The sequence below is a fragment of the Amphiprion ocellaris genome, chromosome 14 (assembly GCF_022539595.1).
Source record: "Amphiprion ocellaris isolate individual 3 ecotype Okinawa chromosome 14, ASM2253959v1, whole genome shotgun sequence".
Taxonomy (NCBI): domain Eukaryota; kingdom Metazoa; phylum Chordata; class Actinopteri; family Pomacentridae; genus Amphiprion; species Amphiprion ocellaris.
Genome location: NC_072779.1, coordinates 2,776,214 through 2,792,171, shown reverse-complemented (window position 1 = coordinate 2,792,171; position 15,958 = coordinate 2,776,214). Strand labels below are relative to the sequence as shown.

Sequence of the window (15,958 nt, the reverse complement as noted above, 5' to 3'; positions counted from 1 at the left end):
TGATCAGAGCAACAAAATTCAGACGAAAACATGACAAAATATTACTAAAATGAGACAAAACGACAAAAGCGAGGAACAAAATGACAAAAAATGAGACAAACAACATGAAACAAAACAGAGACAAAAAATGAGAAAAAAGTTACAAAGCGACAAAAAAATGAGACAAATGACACAAACAAGACAAACATGAAACAAAAGAAAAGATACACAAAACAGCGAATAAAGCAAAACAAAATGACAAAAAATAAGAAAAAACACGTGAGACAAAAAGTATAAATTATTATGTATATCCTCTCAGAGTTGACTAAAATCCTATTTGACAGTCAGGCCTCATGCAATCATGTCCTGTTCCAGCTGAAGCAAAACAACTGGCTGATTTTCTGTTTCCACTTCTCTTTTTTTTCCCAAAAGCAAAACTGAAGGTCTTTATTTATTTGTTGCTTCTAGAGAAACAAGTAAAGCTTTATTTTAGTATTTTCTGAATACTATAGATTGTCTTATTATTGATTAAATAAAGCAGCTAATGAAATGTGGGACTAAGACAGAGGTGAACACATATATTTTGTATTTAGATCACAGTGGTAACTCTGACTCTTAAAATGTGATGTGAGTATCTGAGACAGCTGGTAGAGGGTTAAACCACACACATTATTCTAAGTAGCCTCACATTTCCAGTCTTTGTCCGTACCAATGCAACATTTTCCACCAGCACAAGCTGTTCTCGAACTAAAAGCTTCAAGGTTTCGCTTAGATTGTCGTTTTCAAGGCTTTCTGAAGGTCAGAAGCACTTATCCAATTCACTTATTCAAAAAGAGAGATTATTACATGGACCGCTCAACGTGCAGGTTAGATAAAGAGAGGTGTGTTATGTGTGTTTGTGCACATTTCATGACACGTAACATTCATTAGCGGCGGCGGCGGTCCTCACCAGGGCGGCAGGGTCTGGACCGGGCTGCAGCTGCTCTTCCCACCAGGTCCAGCTCACCGGGTTTACGACAGTTTGACAACTCTGGGTCACCATGATGCGACGGCAGCTCCTCCACCCCGAAGGCCCCTGACGGACCGGGCCTGGGGTCTCCGACGCCCCGAGCCTCCAGCACTTGACTCTTGACGTCGGACATCTTGCTGCGGACCTCGGCCATCTGAGCCTTGAGGCGGATCAGGACCCCCGAATCCGGAGCGGATCGTCGCACCACCTGAGGCCGACGCTCACGGTCTTTCCTGGAATGAGGATGGGCTAAAGAGAAAAGAAATAACAGAAATACAATTATGCTTTTAGTATAGCTGCATACAGATTACATCCCAGCATGATTCTGAAGTCAGAGAGGATTTTCTGCTTTGCTCATAGTTGTGCAGTCTGGCTACGTTTGAGGTTGTGATCAGACGGCATCCATCAGTACTGCATGATGGAAAACAATCTGCACATGTCTAGTGTTTAAAGGCCTCTACACTCTGTGTGATTTTCAGCCGTCCCAGACCAAAGATAAGAATCATGAGAGAATGGTGGTGATGTCTTTGGTCTTGGCTCTAAATCAGTGATCCTACGTCGCTGTGAGACAGGTCCAAGGACGGCCACTGCGATGAAATTCTGACTCAGAAATTCTGGGTGATCATCTCACAGTGTGATGCTGCTGCGACCTACGTCAACTAACGAACCAATAGAAACGCAGGATGAAATGATGTACTGATCAGCGCCACACTGGAGCTAAACCCAGATAGATGATTTACAGCGACAAAATGCATCAAAACAAGTATGTGGGATTTAAACAAAGAGACAGCCTAGTTGGGGCAGCAGAAGCCTTTTGGACGTGTCCTCCAGCTCAAACCACAACCAGACAAAAAAGGACAAAGCATTGAAGGATGTAGCGGCAGAATTTCAGCTCCCAGGTTAGTAACCTAACATTAGCGGCTAGCAAACACACACAAACACCACTGTAAATAGCACTTAGCTTATGTTATTAAATAAATGAAAATTAAATCCCTTCATGTTTTGCTAGTTTCCCTGTGATAGTAGGAGCTCCGTTTATGCTTTGGTTGTTTATTTTTCATGCTTATGACGTTTTATTCTTGTGCATTCACTCACGTTCATCGTAGGCTGAGATTCAGCTGCGTTTTCATCGTTAAATCTGCACAGAGCAAACTTCATGTCGTGTCCAAAGATTACTAGATTCACGTCGTACATCATAGCAAGCTGTGAACCTATAAGACTGTTAAAATCGCACCGTGTTTAGAGGCCTGAACACGTTTGCTCAGGACTGCATGCACGTCTACAGAAGAAGCCAAGATGATGGCGATACTACACAATGTAACTCATCTCCATTTTTCATTTTTTAGTCTTATTTATCAGTGTGTGTTGGAGAATTTGTAAGATCACACTTAAATGCAGATGCGTCCTCTTACATGTGTCAATAAATACATTGTCTGCTTCCATTCAGTGTTACTTAGAAGTTCATGTTAGAAACATAATGTTAGACTGAATGAATTTTCTGTGTTATACAACATTTTTGAAACCTGGCGCGCTTTCGTGTTACCAGCAACTGTTATTTAGTAAAATAGTGGAAAGCAGAGATGCACTGATATCGTATTTCAGGGCAGATAATACTATTATACTTTCAACATGACATGATACACATGTAACAATGTGAAGAGGATACTAAGCATATCCTGTTTTGATACAGATGAGGGATTCTACTTGGGAGCGCACTAAATATCCTTGTTTTTAATGACTGTAGCATTTTAAACTGATTTACTAAACTAATAACACTGTTTATTATTGTTTTCATTTGTTTCTTTTTACTAGATTTTAGTTGTAGCTTAACTTCTATAACTCTGTAAATGGACCCAAGTCTTAATACAACCAGTTGTTGTTTAAATAAACTTCTGCCAGAGATTTGTTGATGATTATTTGACTTGGTGCTTTGCTTTAGCCACTTCTAGTCTAAAGGGCAGAAGTTTTTTCTGCATTATTATTAAAGAAAAAATGCCTTTCATTGGCAGGTTTTGAAGCTTAGAGGGTTAAAAACTGTCCAGAAAGTTTTGATAATTAGGAGGAAATGGTGCATGTTATTCAGGAATGAGGCGGATTAATCCACATTTGGTGTTCTGGAGAGTTTTTGTGGCAGCGGGACGGTTTGTGAGTTTAATTAAACTATAGTATGAGTTTGTTTTTGGTAATAAATGAACCCAACAGCAACAGTGTGGATCACTGATGTGTTTTTATCGTTCCTGGACAACAAAGGAGCTCTACAGCACAGAGGAATAAGATATATGAGGGCTTTATACACACATAATACTCATATTTTTTATTGGTAAACTGTATTTATACTTTTAATTTTTTTTTACTTTTCTTTGTACCAGAGTATAAATTCTCAGAGTATAAAACAGCCCTTACCCTAGAAGAAGCACACAGCCATGATTAAAATCTGAAACTTTCATCTATTTCAATGTTTTTGTTAGACATTTTAAAAATATATCTTCTCTAAGATGTGAGGGATAGAGGAAGGTTCACAAGATAAATCTCTGTCATCTGTGGCTGCTGCTGAGCTGTGATCATCCGAATCGTTTCTTTTCTTTTTTTTATTGAGGGGCTCTGTGTGTGAGTATTGATTTCCAGTTTGTCTGGAATGATTTGTTGTCGGTGAGCTGAGTGTGTTTGCAGACCTTGGCTGTGCAGCAGAGACACCGGGGGCCGAGGCTGAAGGCCCCACAGAGACTCCACGCTGCTGCGCTCCTTCAGGTCCAGCAGCTGGATCAGGATGACCGGGTCGATCTCCAGGAGGCTGTTGGTTCCTGGCCCGACGGCACCGCCGGCAGCGGCTCCGCTACCGCCGGAGCTACGACTAGCAGCGGCACTGCGATGTAAAGAACGCACACTGGAGCTGGATCCACCTGCAGATCAGACAAAACACAGGGATTATATGGTTCAAGGCCTCTACACACTGTGTGGATTTCAGCCGTCCCAGACCAAAGATACCAGCGGTGAGAGAATGGTGGTGATATCTTTGGTCATGGCTCTAAATCGGTGGTCCTACGTTGCACTGTGACACAGGTTCAAGGACGGCCGTTGTCATGGTGACCAGTCATAATGTGTACCAACTAGTGCATGTTCTGGTTGACAATAAAGTGGCTATTCTATTCTATTCAAAGACAAAAGACAGCTAAACCCACATAGATAATTTGCGGCGACAAAACGCATCAAAACAAGTATGTGGGATTTAAACAAAGAAGACAGGCTGGTAGAGTCGTGGCAGCAGAAGCCTTTTAGACGTGTCCTCCAGCTCAAACCACAACCGGACAAAAAAGGACGAAGCATGGAAGGATGTAGAAGCAGAATTTCTAGAAACCTAACATTAGAGGCTAGCAAACACACACACACTGCTGTAAATAGTGGCCAAAGCACTTAGTTTATGTTATTAAATAATATTTATGCTTCGGTTGTTTATTTTTCGTGGATGGACGGCGCACGTATATGACGTTTTATTCTTGCACATTCACTCACGTTCATCGTAGGCTGAGATTCAGCTGCATTTTCATCGTTCAATCTGCACAGAGCAAACTTCATGTGGTGTCCAAAGATTATAAGGTTCATGTCGTACAGTGGAGCAAGCTGGGAACTTATAAGATTGCTAAAATTGCAGTGTGTAGTAGCTAATAAAGGGCTGGATGATATAGCAGAAAAAATGTATGCAGCGGTCCCTCGTCTATCGCAGGGGTTACATTCCAGAACCCCTACAAAAAATCTGCAAAGTAGCAACCTTATATTTATTTTATTATTTATATATATATTTTAAGGCTTTATAAACCGTCCCCACTCTGTTACTAACCTTTCCCACACTCTTATAAACACTTCCTATGCTCTTAAACTATGCGCAGCGATCAGACGTCCATGTGAAATGGAGGCCAGATGCTGAACGCTGCTTTACACAAGAGACAGAGGAGACTGAGCCAATCAGAGCCCATCGCTGTACGCTACGCATTTTATTTCCATTTAATATTCTTTTAATATGCTTTAATTATTATTTTGTTAGATTTTTTATATTGTTTTAATTTTTTAGGCTAGAAATGCTTATGTTACCACAAAAACAATTAAAATAATAATAAAATAATATATAAAAATCTAATCAAATCAAGCTTTATTGTCATTTTGCTGTACATACAACAGCAGTACAGCATTTCTCCAGGATCCAATAACTTAAAGCAGTGGTTCTTGAATTTTTTCTGCCAAGCCCCCCATTCAGAGGACAAAAAACTTCACGCCCCACTATTGAAGAAGCACTGACTTAAAGCAGTTAAGACATCAACACTTAGGCAGTCACCCTCACCCACACACATCCCTAAGACATCCTTTTAACCAGAATTAGGTATTTATAAATTGATAGCTGAGTTGTTAGTGTCTGTAACAGCAACCTGTGATGTAAAGTGCACACACTTAAAGTGACCTTGTGGGCTGATGAATAATTTAAATACTGAGTCTCAAACTGAAAATACTAAAACTAGATTTCATGTGCAGATGTGTGTGCAAACCCAGATCAGCAGTTCAGTATTCTGACAGCTTGACAGCTTGTGGAACAGCTCAGTCAAATACCTATATACCGAAAAATCCGCAATACAAGATTACATATATACAATTTAAAATATGCGATAAAGTGAGACCGCGATTGTATTTCATTCCAGCTGACAGTGAATCTCCCTAATTTTCAACCGGACTTTGAGTATAACGGCTTTATCAAGGTATACAGGTAATAATTTCAATGTTGCACACACAAACAAATAGATGAACACTCAGAAATAAAAATAATAGTAACAATAATATTAACAACAGTAATATAATAATAGTAAACAAATGTCATCACCTTGATACACCTTGGATAAACAGGTCAATGGTTTCTAATAAGAACATTTATACATTCCTGTGCCGCGGGAATGGTGCCAAAAATAAAAGCCCGTAACATTAAAAAAAAAAAAAAAATAGGCCTTCAAAATAAAAGCATGAAGGCAACGGTTATTTTAACATCACAAGACAAAGTCCTGCAAAAAATGATGAACTGATCAACAGACCTTTGTAAGAGTAATTTATACATATTTAGGTCACGTGATTCAGTATCTATACATAACGTACACATGTATAGCACACGCCTGTGCTCAGTGTAAGGTCATTTTGTTTGTGGGTACATCTATATTAAATGGACACATTCTATAGTGCCGTGATTTCTGATAATCAATAATAATAAAATGCTGCATTTCTGAAAATGCCATATGGGAGCATGAACAGAATTGGTGGAGTACTGCGCTCTCTGAGTGCTTCTCTGATAGCTTTATTCATTTATTTCTAGATACCTAATATGATGCAGCTGTTTGGACAGGTTAGTTGTGAGCTCTCGTTGTTGAATCTAGCTGACAGTTCTGTAGCATTATGGGTAATTCAAGTATGTGACTAAATGTGTGTATTTTTTTTTCAAGCTTTAAATATATAAATCTAAAGAGAAGCTCAACAGGAATACAGCTTTGGGCTCAGGAGGCAGTGAGTCATGTTATTTTCTGTACAGTCCACATAGGTCTCTGATTGGCTGGATTCCAGCTGCTGGACGAGTTAATTCTCAGCAAAGAAAAAAATGCTTCAAAATCTGAGTCAGAAAACTTATTCTGGCTTTGCATTCTAAACTCTGCCGTTTTAATATAAACAAAGTAAACTTAAATGTAAAATGTGGGACTTAAAGAACGTGTAGCAACGTTTTGCTAAACTCAACTCTGACATGGAACACACAAGCCTCCCCACACATGCACACATACAGACACCGAGTGTTTCTATAACAGCGGGGTGCAGGGGGTAAAGTGCACCAACAATGACTCATCCTCTTCATGGCTTTCAACACCAACACAGTCAAACACACTGAAGGAGCTGCTTTGAGGCCCACCACACTATCGCTATGTTCGGCTCGTACGGTCGTCAAACAACACAAATAGATTCTGGAAATTCTCAAACAGCGGCCCGAGCTTTCATTTGCCTCAACTCAACAGGGAAAAGGGTCGCATGTTTGAAGCAGGACGTTAAATATTTTATAGTTACAGCTTCACACACTTATGATAGATGTTCTGGATACCTTTGAGTTTTCTACATCTTCAAAATAAGTCACCGTAGCAATCTTTCCCTGATTTTAGACACCAAATGATTAACCAAGGAAATAATCATCAGACTGAACAGTTTAATCGCAGTTAACCCGACTGGTTAACTTTGAATACAAACTGAATTAGAACACTTTCAGTAGGTCAGCAGTGTAATCCCTCCAGTTCCTTGAAATCTTAGTGGAAAGCAGTTTTGTACTGGCTTGAATTATGTGTGAGCTCTCCTCCTTATCGCTGTACTGCAGATTACGACTGGTTACTTTGAGAAGCTGCACAGCAGGATGCAGCAGAAAGCTCATGTAAACACCCCTCAGGTCGAGCTCATCGCTGGCAGGAGAAAAGCAGCCCAGTGACACCACGTGTCAAAGAGGCTAAACAAGTTATCTATACTACTTGTGTATTTAGATGTTTTTTTATATTAAAAACATCATATATATTGTAGAGCAAATGATGACTAATTGCAGGAAATTACCAAGAGCACTAAAAATGCTGTATAAATGGCCAAACTGGATGTGAAAAAACAACTGCTTTCATGTGTTGTTTCTAAGATTTATAACCCAAAATGTGGAGCTCTCTTATTAAATGAAAACCTGGTCGGACTAAAAAAAGCAAACATTTATCTCCTGTACTGTAAACAGGACAAAGACAAACAGCGGACACACACAGAGTTCTATTTATACTACGCTGGCTGTCTGCACAGGAGAGCATGTTCGCACATGTGCAGACCCTGGAGGACACAGGCAGAAGACACAAAGTCAGAGATCCTCTGTAGAGGTAAACAACAAAACCGCTCCCACGCAACAGTGTTGGAAAGAATCAACAGTGGGAGTCATATGTAGAAATCCTGAAAAATAACTTTATATTGGTGTGAATTATACCTGTGGCTCCAGCCAAGTCATCAGGAAGCTCTCCTTCTTCTGTCTCCAGGTTCCCAATGAAGTCCACATCGTTCTCCCCTGACCTGTGCAAACATTACAGGTAGAAGGAGGAGTTCACCTCAGTAATCTCTGTCCTAGTATCCCTTCACCACAGCATAGCAAAGAAACAGCCTCAATGTTTTAATACACAATTAAGACAGTCAAAAACTGCACTCACATGGTCTCCTCGTCGATGTCGTTCTCCTCGGTGTTGCTGGTGGCGGTGGAGCTTCCTGAGGTGCTGCTGCCATCCAGAGGGTTCACCTCCTCCTCCGTCAGACAGTCCACCTCCAAGTCTCCATCCGACAGCTCCTGAACAACGCAGTCACACCACAATCACTTCAGACTAATGGCTTTCATGGAAAGATATCACAATTTCTTGAAGAGTAACTTCACCGGTGTAATGCTGTCTCCAACAGTAACAACATGCTTCAACCACAGACTGATGCAGTTCAACCCATACAGGCCCAGAGCACATAAGTTTTACCTTCACCCAAAATGTAGTATGGATTCGTTAAACAGGACAACTGAAACAACGGCTGACTTTGATGTCAATCCACAGGATGAGGGTCAGTAAAGAGAAGCCTATTAATGTCATTTGTTTGCTGTGACCAATTGCAGTCCTGTTAGCCACCCCTTAAAACCACCTCACTGCAATCAGTTATAACACTGGGACCAAAACGTCTGAGTTTGGCAACTAAATGAGACACAAAGCCACTTGAGATAAACTCAATTCAACTTATTGAAGTGCGCTGGATTCAAAAAAGGGGGATAAAAACAACAAAAAACTTTTCATCTACAAGATCTAATCAATACTTTTCCAGCTGACCACACTTAAATATGTTGCTCAACCTCCAGCATCAGATTTAAAGTGACACACACTGTCTATAGATCAGGCTGTGATGGAGAAAATACTGTATGTTCTCCAGGCAGAACAATAAACATGGGTTCAGACTGTGTCAGGAATAATGGGATGACTTGATGGGACATCCTATTGTTGACATATCAACACTACATCTACCACAGTGTATTCCATCCTTACATTGGAGTCGTCATGCTGGGTCCTCTCTTCTTCGTCGCCTTTCTTCGTGTTGCTCAGAGTGGTCTGGAGGTCGTCGTCGCTCTTCACAGAGCGAGGGTCTCGTTCAGAGGTGGTGGTTCCTGTAGCGAGCCTCAGGTCGGGGGGAGAGGAGCTGCGAGACGTCTGACGGCGAAACAGCTCAATGGCCAACCTCTGAAGTCAGAAATATGAACATCAGCACAACTTTTTCAACCCCAAATAAACACACACACATCAGGTTATACTTTTTTCCTCACACCTAAAAAGCTTTACAGCTGTTCAAATCTTATTCCTGCTGTTTGACAGAATCACAAACATTCTCTATTATCTTGATAAAGCTTTTCACTGAGATCTATAATGCTCTCACTAACAGAAATATTCAAACAACTGTACATTATTTTATGTGAACTTCTTCAAAGTGGAACATTATGGACGTTGTATCTTGGGAAACTTGGGAATCTCTAGCTTCATCTAAAAAAGTGAATCCAGGTACCCTAACTTCACAAAGCAATCAGACAGACTGAAAATTCAATGGCAGCACCCAGATAGCTCAACTGGTTGAGTGGGCGACCCATAAACAGGGGCTCGCAGTGTCCTGGGTTCCATTCCAGCTCTCAATTGATCAATTACTGCCTGATAATGATGCAAAACATTATTTAGAGTTTCGATCCTTCTGGGGCATCACTCAGACTACAGGCAGTTCATGTTAGCAAGCAAAGAGCATCCCACCACAACAAAGACCTCTGTGAAGCCCAAAAACCTCGGGCCAGAGTTCACATTGTCAAAAGAAATCTAAATTTACTGGGATTGATTTCGTGTTGCAGAGGGGTTGATGTAAATGAGCCATTTGAGCCACTAAAGTCACGTGTCACTAGTTAATAAAATGTCTGCACCGCTTCAGTCACATCAATAATTAATCGATTCATAATTGATGACGCTTCTATCAGTCATGAGAGTCAAGCGTTAACCCTCCTCATTTATAGGCACCAAAAATATTGTTTCCTTGTCTGAAAAAATTCCACAAATTTCTGAAAATTTGCAAAACCTTCAGGAAGAAAATTCCAATAATTCCTTAAAAGTTTCCCTTAAAAGTTTTATTTTTTTAAAAAATCCCCCAATTTGGCAAGAAAATTCTTGTAAATATTTTCAAAAAATGAGTAAAATTCTTCCAAAAAAATCCTAAAAATATCAAAAGTGATTAGATACATATCAGTAAAACTTCTAACATTTTCTTTAAGAACAGTCACAAAAAAAAATCTACCACCAATTGGTTGATTTTTATGTGAATGTTCTTAAGAAACATTTTTAACATTTCTATTTTTCCACCAAAAAAAATGTTAAAAACGTGGACATCAGAAGTTTCACTGTGAAAATATTTTTTTTCCCACATTTTCAACCTTTAAAACGGGTCAATTTTGACCCGCAGGGCAACATGAGGGTTAAAAGTTTGTATCTGTGACCCAAACAGTTCAGCTGGAACGGCCCTTTGCTGTGGGTTTTCCCTCAGTTCTTCTCCCTACTTTCCTTTCTGCCTCTCAACTTCACCTGTCTAATTAAGCCAAAAATGGCCAAAAAATAACTTAAAAAATGATAAAAACCCGATGCATTCTGACAGACATACAACCACAATAAAACACACACACAGAGTACCTCTTTGAGGTTGTTGATCTGCTGGATGTAGCCGCTCTGAGCCGACTCCAGCTGGCTGATGTACCAGTACTGATCTCTGCACTTCTGGAAGAAGGTAGGAGAGCGAACCTGGTAGCTGTTCAGCACACATAAGAAAACCAAAGACATTCTGTTACTCTCTAACTCTGTAACATCAGAGTACTGCAGGATAGAAGCTCTACAGAATGATGACGGTGTTTGTGTGGGAGCCCACCGGAGGACCAGTGTGTCTGTCTGTATGTTCAGGTAGCCCTCGCTGGCCAGAAGGTCCAGCCTGAAGAAGCGGTTGTAGCCCCAACATTCACCAACTTCAAAATCAGACGCAAACTCCCGAATGATGTTCTTGCTCGGGTCGCTGGAGGCCTGATGGACCATCTCCACACGGTACTCATACCTGCTCAGATCCAAGATGAGATCAACAGACCAAGGAGAAGTTATCCAGAGGGTTCATGTGTTGTTATGTTGAAAGAACAGAATGACTGCTTGATATTTGGATATTTAACACATTTAACGACTGGTTTATTTTAAGCTTTAAAAGACTTTTGTAACATATGAAGCTAAATTACAGACTCTGAGCAGGATCTTCTGATTTTGGGATGATTTAGACCAAAATTACAGAATTAGCTGCAGATTCTTAGTAAAATAGCCGAGAGTCTGAAACCTCTCCGTATAAATTGGAATTAAGAAATCAAACCACAAGACAGCAACAACAAAACAGAGTGATCCATTTTGGTACAAAGACAAAAAAAACAAGGTGGAAATAATTTTAAGTCACCTTTTTAAAAGTCAAGACAAAATAAGAACACATGATATGAAACTCATTTTCCAAACATATCATGAATCTGATTTTAGTTTTTGTGCTCTTAGTACTTTTTATGTGCTCATATTAGTAATTTGCTTAAAAGCAGTCTTGCCATTTTAGTAATGAGCCCTGTTGCCTTTATGAGTGAATAATTTATGTGTATCATCCTGAATGGATAACATTGTGCCTGCAAATAAAACCTTGTACATAAAATAATTCAACCACAGGCTTAACTGTAAGAAAACAAGAAATTTAGAAAGAACTTGAAGGTCAGAGAGTGGAGACTGAAGGGGAGTTTTACTGAAAGAAGTTTGTGGAAAAAAGGGGGATTTATTGAAGAAATAATTCATACTTTGATGTTTCAGGAAGTCCAGCAGACAGTTCCAGGAACACAGACAGATAGTTTCCACGGACGACACCGTTACCGTCCTGAGGAAACACATTATGCATATTTGGAGTTATTAATGCAGAGACAGATCACCGGTTTTCCAATGGCTTTCTCTGACAGTAACTAATTATTACTATTAGAAAGTGTAGCCAGGTTTGAAAGGAAAGTAACAGCAGAGAGGAAAACTGGTTCAAACTCACTGGATAGACTTTGAGTCTCCAGCAGAGGCCAGATATCTGTAGTGGAGGGCTGTAGACCGGATCAGCTCGCTGTCTCAACGTGCTGCAAACACAGAAACACAAACACATCAAACCAAACGTTCACTGAGTTCTTCGTCTTTAGCACGACCTCTTGCATGAACCGGGTTCAAATGGTGTGCAGGTTGTATCTGCCTGATGTCGGCTCAGTTTTCATTTTGGCTTTATATTTCACCGTCTAGGTTCACTTTTGGCAGTCTCACTGTATCGCAGATTTTTAGATTGCATTTGGTATCATGGTATTTTGCAGTATATAGGTATTTTTATATAGTTATTATTGTTTCGAGCTGCATTGAAGAATGGATATCTGCCCTTTTTTGCACTCTGCAACTGGCAGATGCTTTTATTTTGACACACACAGAGAGCAGCACCACTCAAAATGTGGCAGGAAGTGATCAAACACATTTCACTAAACAAACTAGGCTGACTAAACCACAAAAACACAATAAAACACAAACACTAATAACACTGGAACACAAACATAAGCCACAATAAAGACATTTTAACCCCAACACCCTGAACTCCCATGGTGCATTGCAGCACAGCAGTTCAGTCATAGCGACTGGCTCTGCGATTGCTACATTATTTTTAATTATTTTTGCAGTAAAAATAAGCATTTTCTAGCCTAAAAAATGAAAAAAATATTAAAAAAATAATAATTAAAACAAATCAAATGAATATTTAATCTAAATAAAATGTGTAGCATGCAGCGCTGGGCTCTGATTGGCTCTAGCATCAGCCTCCTGTGTAGCAGCATTCAGTATCTGGCCTCCGTTTCACACAGACGTCTGATCATCATAGTGTTGCTCTGCAGTGTGTGGGAGGGTTTATAAAGCCTTAAAATACATATAAGTAAAATAAATATGGTAGCTACTTGGTGGATTTTCGTCTATCGTTGGGGTCTGGAACCCTGCAACAGACGAGGGACCATTGTACATCGTTTCAACATCATTTCACCATCAAACTGTTTCTTGGGTTGTTTTAACAACATCAGGGTGTGAAAGGCTTTTCACATTTACAGCGTTTAGTTTGTCACTTTCAATTAAGTGATAACAGCAGCTTTGTACAGCTTATAAATACTGCTCTTCACCTTTTTCTTTTTGTTTTTTTAATGTATTGTCCTTCAGAGGACTGCTGGGGCACTCCAAGTTTAACACGTGTCGACTCTGAAAGTTTAAAAAGCTCTTCAAACAGATTGGACAGTGAGTGGACCTGCTTCAGAGAGCCCCTCGTCCACTAGACTGTGTGTTCTCTGTTGTTTTTTGTCATGGTGGTCTACTTTGACTCAAACAGCGTTTAATAAACAGTAAGTACACAAATGTCTGTGTTGATGGTTCCTCTTCCACAGTATTAAAGCTGCCTGGGAACTATGTGTGTTATATAATAATAATAATAAATTTTATTTATAAAGCGCTTTTCCAAAAGCTCAAAGACGCTGTACATAAAATACAATAAGATAGAACAAAACAGATAATTAAAATCAGTAGATAGTAAACAAGTTCAAGATAAAATACAGAATCACTTAAGGAAAGCAGATCTAAAAAGGTGAGTCTTTAAAAGGGATTTAAATGTGGTGAGGTTGGTGCAGTCACGGAGGGCATGGGGGAGTGAGTTCCAGAGTGTGGGGGCGGCAATGGCGAAGGCTCTGTCCCCCCAATGTCGCCGGCTGGTCCTGTGCGGGATGGAAAGGAGGTTTGTGTGGGAGGAACGGAGATTCCTGGGGGGGGTGTAGGGGAGGGGCAAATCGGTAAGGTAAGAGGGGGCTAGATTATGGATGGACTTGAAGGTGAGGAGAAGCAGTTTGTACTGGATGCGGTGTGAAATGGGGAGCCAATGGAGGTTCCGCAGGACGGGTGTGATATGGTCGTGAGAACAGGTTCGGGTGAGGAGTCGGGCAGCAGAGTTTTGAATGAGTTGAAGTTTATTGAGAACTTTGGAGGTGGAGCCGAAGAGAACGCTATTGCAGTAGTCAAGGCGGGAAGTGACGAAGGCATGAATGAGGGTTTCAGCGGCTGAGAAGGAGAGGAAGGGGCGGAGACGGGCGACGTTGCGGAGATGGAAATAGGCAGTTTTGGTGATCTGATTAATGTGGGGTTCAAAAGTGAGGTTGCTGTCAATAAGAGGTGTAAGATTGTGCAGAACTAGGGAGCATTTCATTCAAATACTACATTAGACCACAATAGATATAATCTTCGAACAGTATGAAGTCTCTAAATTGCAGATAAATTTATGTAGAATTTTTGTCTGCAGTCATTTAACTAAATACAGGAGGTCCTCGGTTTAAGACGTCCTTGACCTACAGCGTATCGTCGGAACTGGTTATGTGGAACTAGCTGGTGAGGGGAGCGGATGAATATGTCGTCATGAGGTGCTATAAGACGGCTTCGTTTCCATTCTCCAGTTGTACACCACCTTGGATTGTGCTGCATTCACTAAATGGTTGTCCTTCATTATGGCTCCCAGTGTAAGTCAGACTCTTCTGATGCTTTGAAGAAAAGGAAAGCCGTCTCCATGGAAGTGAAACTAGACATTGTAACGGACTAATATTGTTGTTGATGTTTCAGTGTTTATTGTTCAGTTCCAGATTTACCTAATGTCAGTGAACGTGCCATGTTTAGTTAGCTCACCTCTGATTGGCTGAGAGTCAGCAGTAGAGAGAGCTGGGAACGGCGGCTAATTCTGGAGCTAAGTTATGGGGTTTTTCTAGTTATTCTGGATTCAATAAACCAGCAGAGAAGCAGATAAAGTCTCACTCATTCATCACAGAGGGTCGCTACAACAGAATAAAACACTCAAGTTGTAAAAACAGTGCAACATATTCTGTTATCTTCTACTAAAATGATTCATACAGGCATGAAAGTCGTTGGTATTCATGACTTTTAAGAACTGATCGATATCGTGATGCACGGAACGGTTTTGTTTACATTTTTGCCAGAGTTCCGACGTACGGCGAAAATCGACTTACGTTGATCAGTAGGAACGAAACTCCGACTTAAGTCGAGGACCCCCTATGTAAGACTGCTAACAGTACTGTCAGCAAAAAAAGACACGACCCAGAACTTAATTTCATTCCCTCAAGTGCACTTTCTGATTGAAGGGAAATTTTCATATTTGGTCCCTTACTTCATTTGTGCCTGTACAAATCATTTATCACTTTATGTTTGAATTCTGACATGCTTCAGATATATATATTAATGTCAATTGTTTTTATAGTCGATGTAAAGCTACTTTATCTCCTGTCATGCTATAATACATTAATTTCACTGTGCAATCATGTCATCTTAGGCATCCAGTAAAGGACACAAGATATTTACATTATCATCATACAGTTGTCTGCTCTACCTGAAAAACAAACAAAATCTGCACACAAATTCTTCTTTAAATCTTTCTACTTCAGGCATTATCTGATTATTCTAAGGATGCCGTTTAGACGCTGGAGGAGTTGAACAAAATCTCCTTCGCAGAGGTCAAAAAGAAGTCTAAGAAATGAAGAAATGAAGTCTAAGAGAGGATTTACCTGAAGTTGACGAGAACAAAAGTGCTGGAGTCGTAGGCAGGAACCAGCTCACTGAAAGCACAAACAGGAAGGAGGATTGAATATAAAAACACATTGATTAAAGCTTCACTTCACTGGTACTGTCAGGATATTCCCTTTTAGATCATGAGTGGTAATAATGATGAATGGAATACTGGAAAACATTACAGATAATAGCTTTATTATTAAAGACAACATCTGGTAGACGC

General features: G+C 40.2%; 1 protein-coding gene across 1 annotated transcript in view; it reads right to left on the bottom strand.

Annotated features, from left to right (window-relative positions):
* Positions 1-15,958, bottom strand: part of trim37 (tripartite motif containing 37) — a 44,137-nt gene that overhangs the window by 8,130 nt on the left and 20,049 nt on the right. Inside the window, exons 11-20 of the mRNA XM_023270310.3 lie at positions 15,732-15,782; positions 12,158-12,239; positions 11,922-11,998; positions 10,982-11,161; positions 10,750-10,864; positions 9,082-9,273; positions 8,218-8,351; positions 8,001-8,083; positions 3,661-3,888; positions 929-1,237 (exon numbers count right to left, since the gene is read on the bottom strand). Of these exons, the coding sequence (XP_023126078.1) occupies positions 929-1,237; positions 3,661-3,888; positions 8,001-8,083; positions 8,218-8,351; positions 9,082-9,273; positions 10,750-10,864; positions 10,982-11,161; positions 11,922-11,998; positions 12,158-12,239; positions 15,732-15,782 (1,451 nt within the window). The remainder of the gene's footprint in view (positions 1-928; positions 1,238-3,660; positions 3,889-8,000; positions 8,084-8,217; positions 8,352-9,081; positions 9,274-10,749; positions 10,865-10,981; positions 11,162-11,921; positions 11,999-12,157; positions 12,240-15,731; positions 15,783-15,958) is intronic.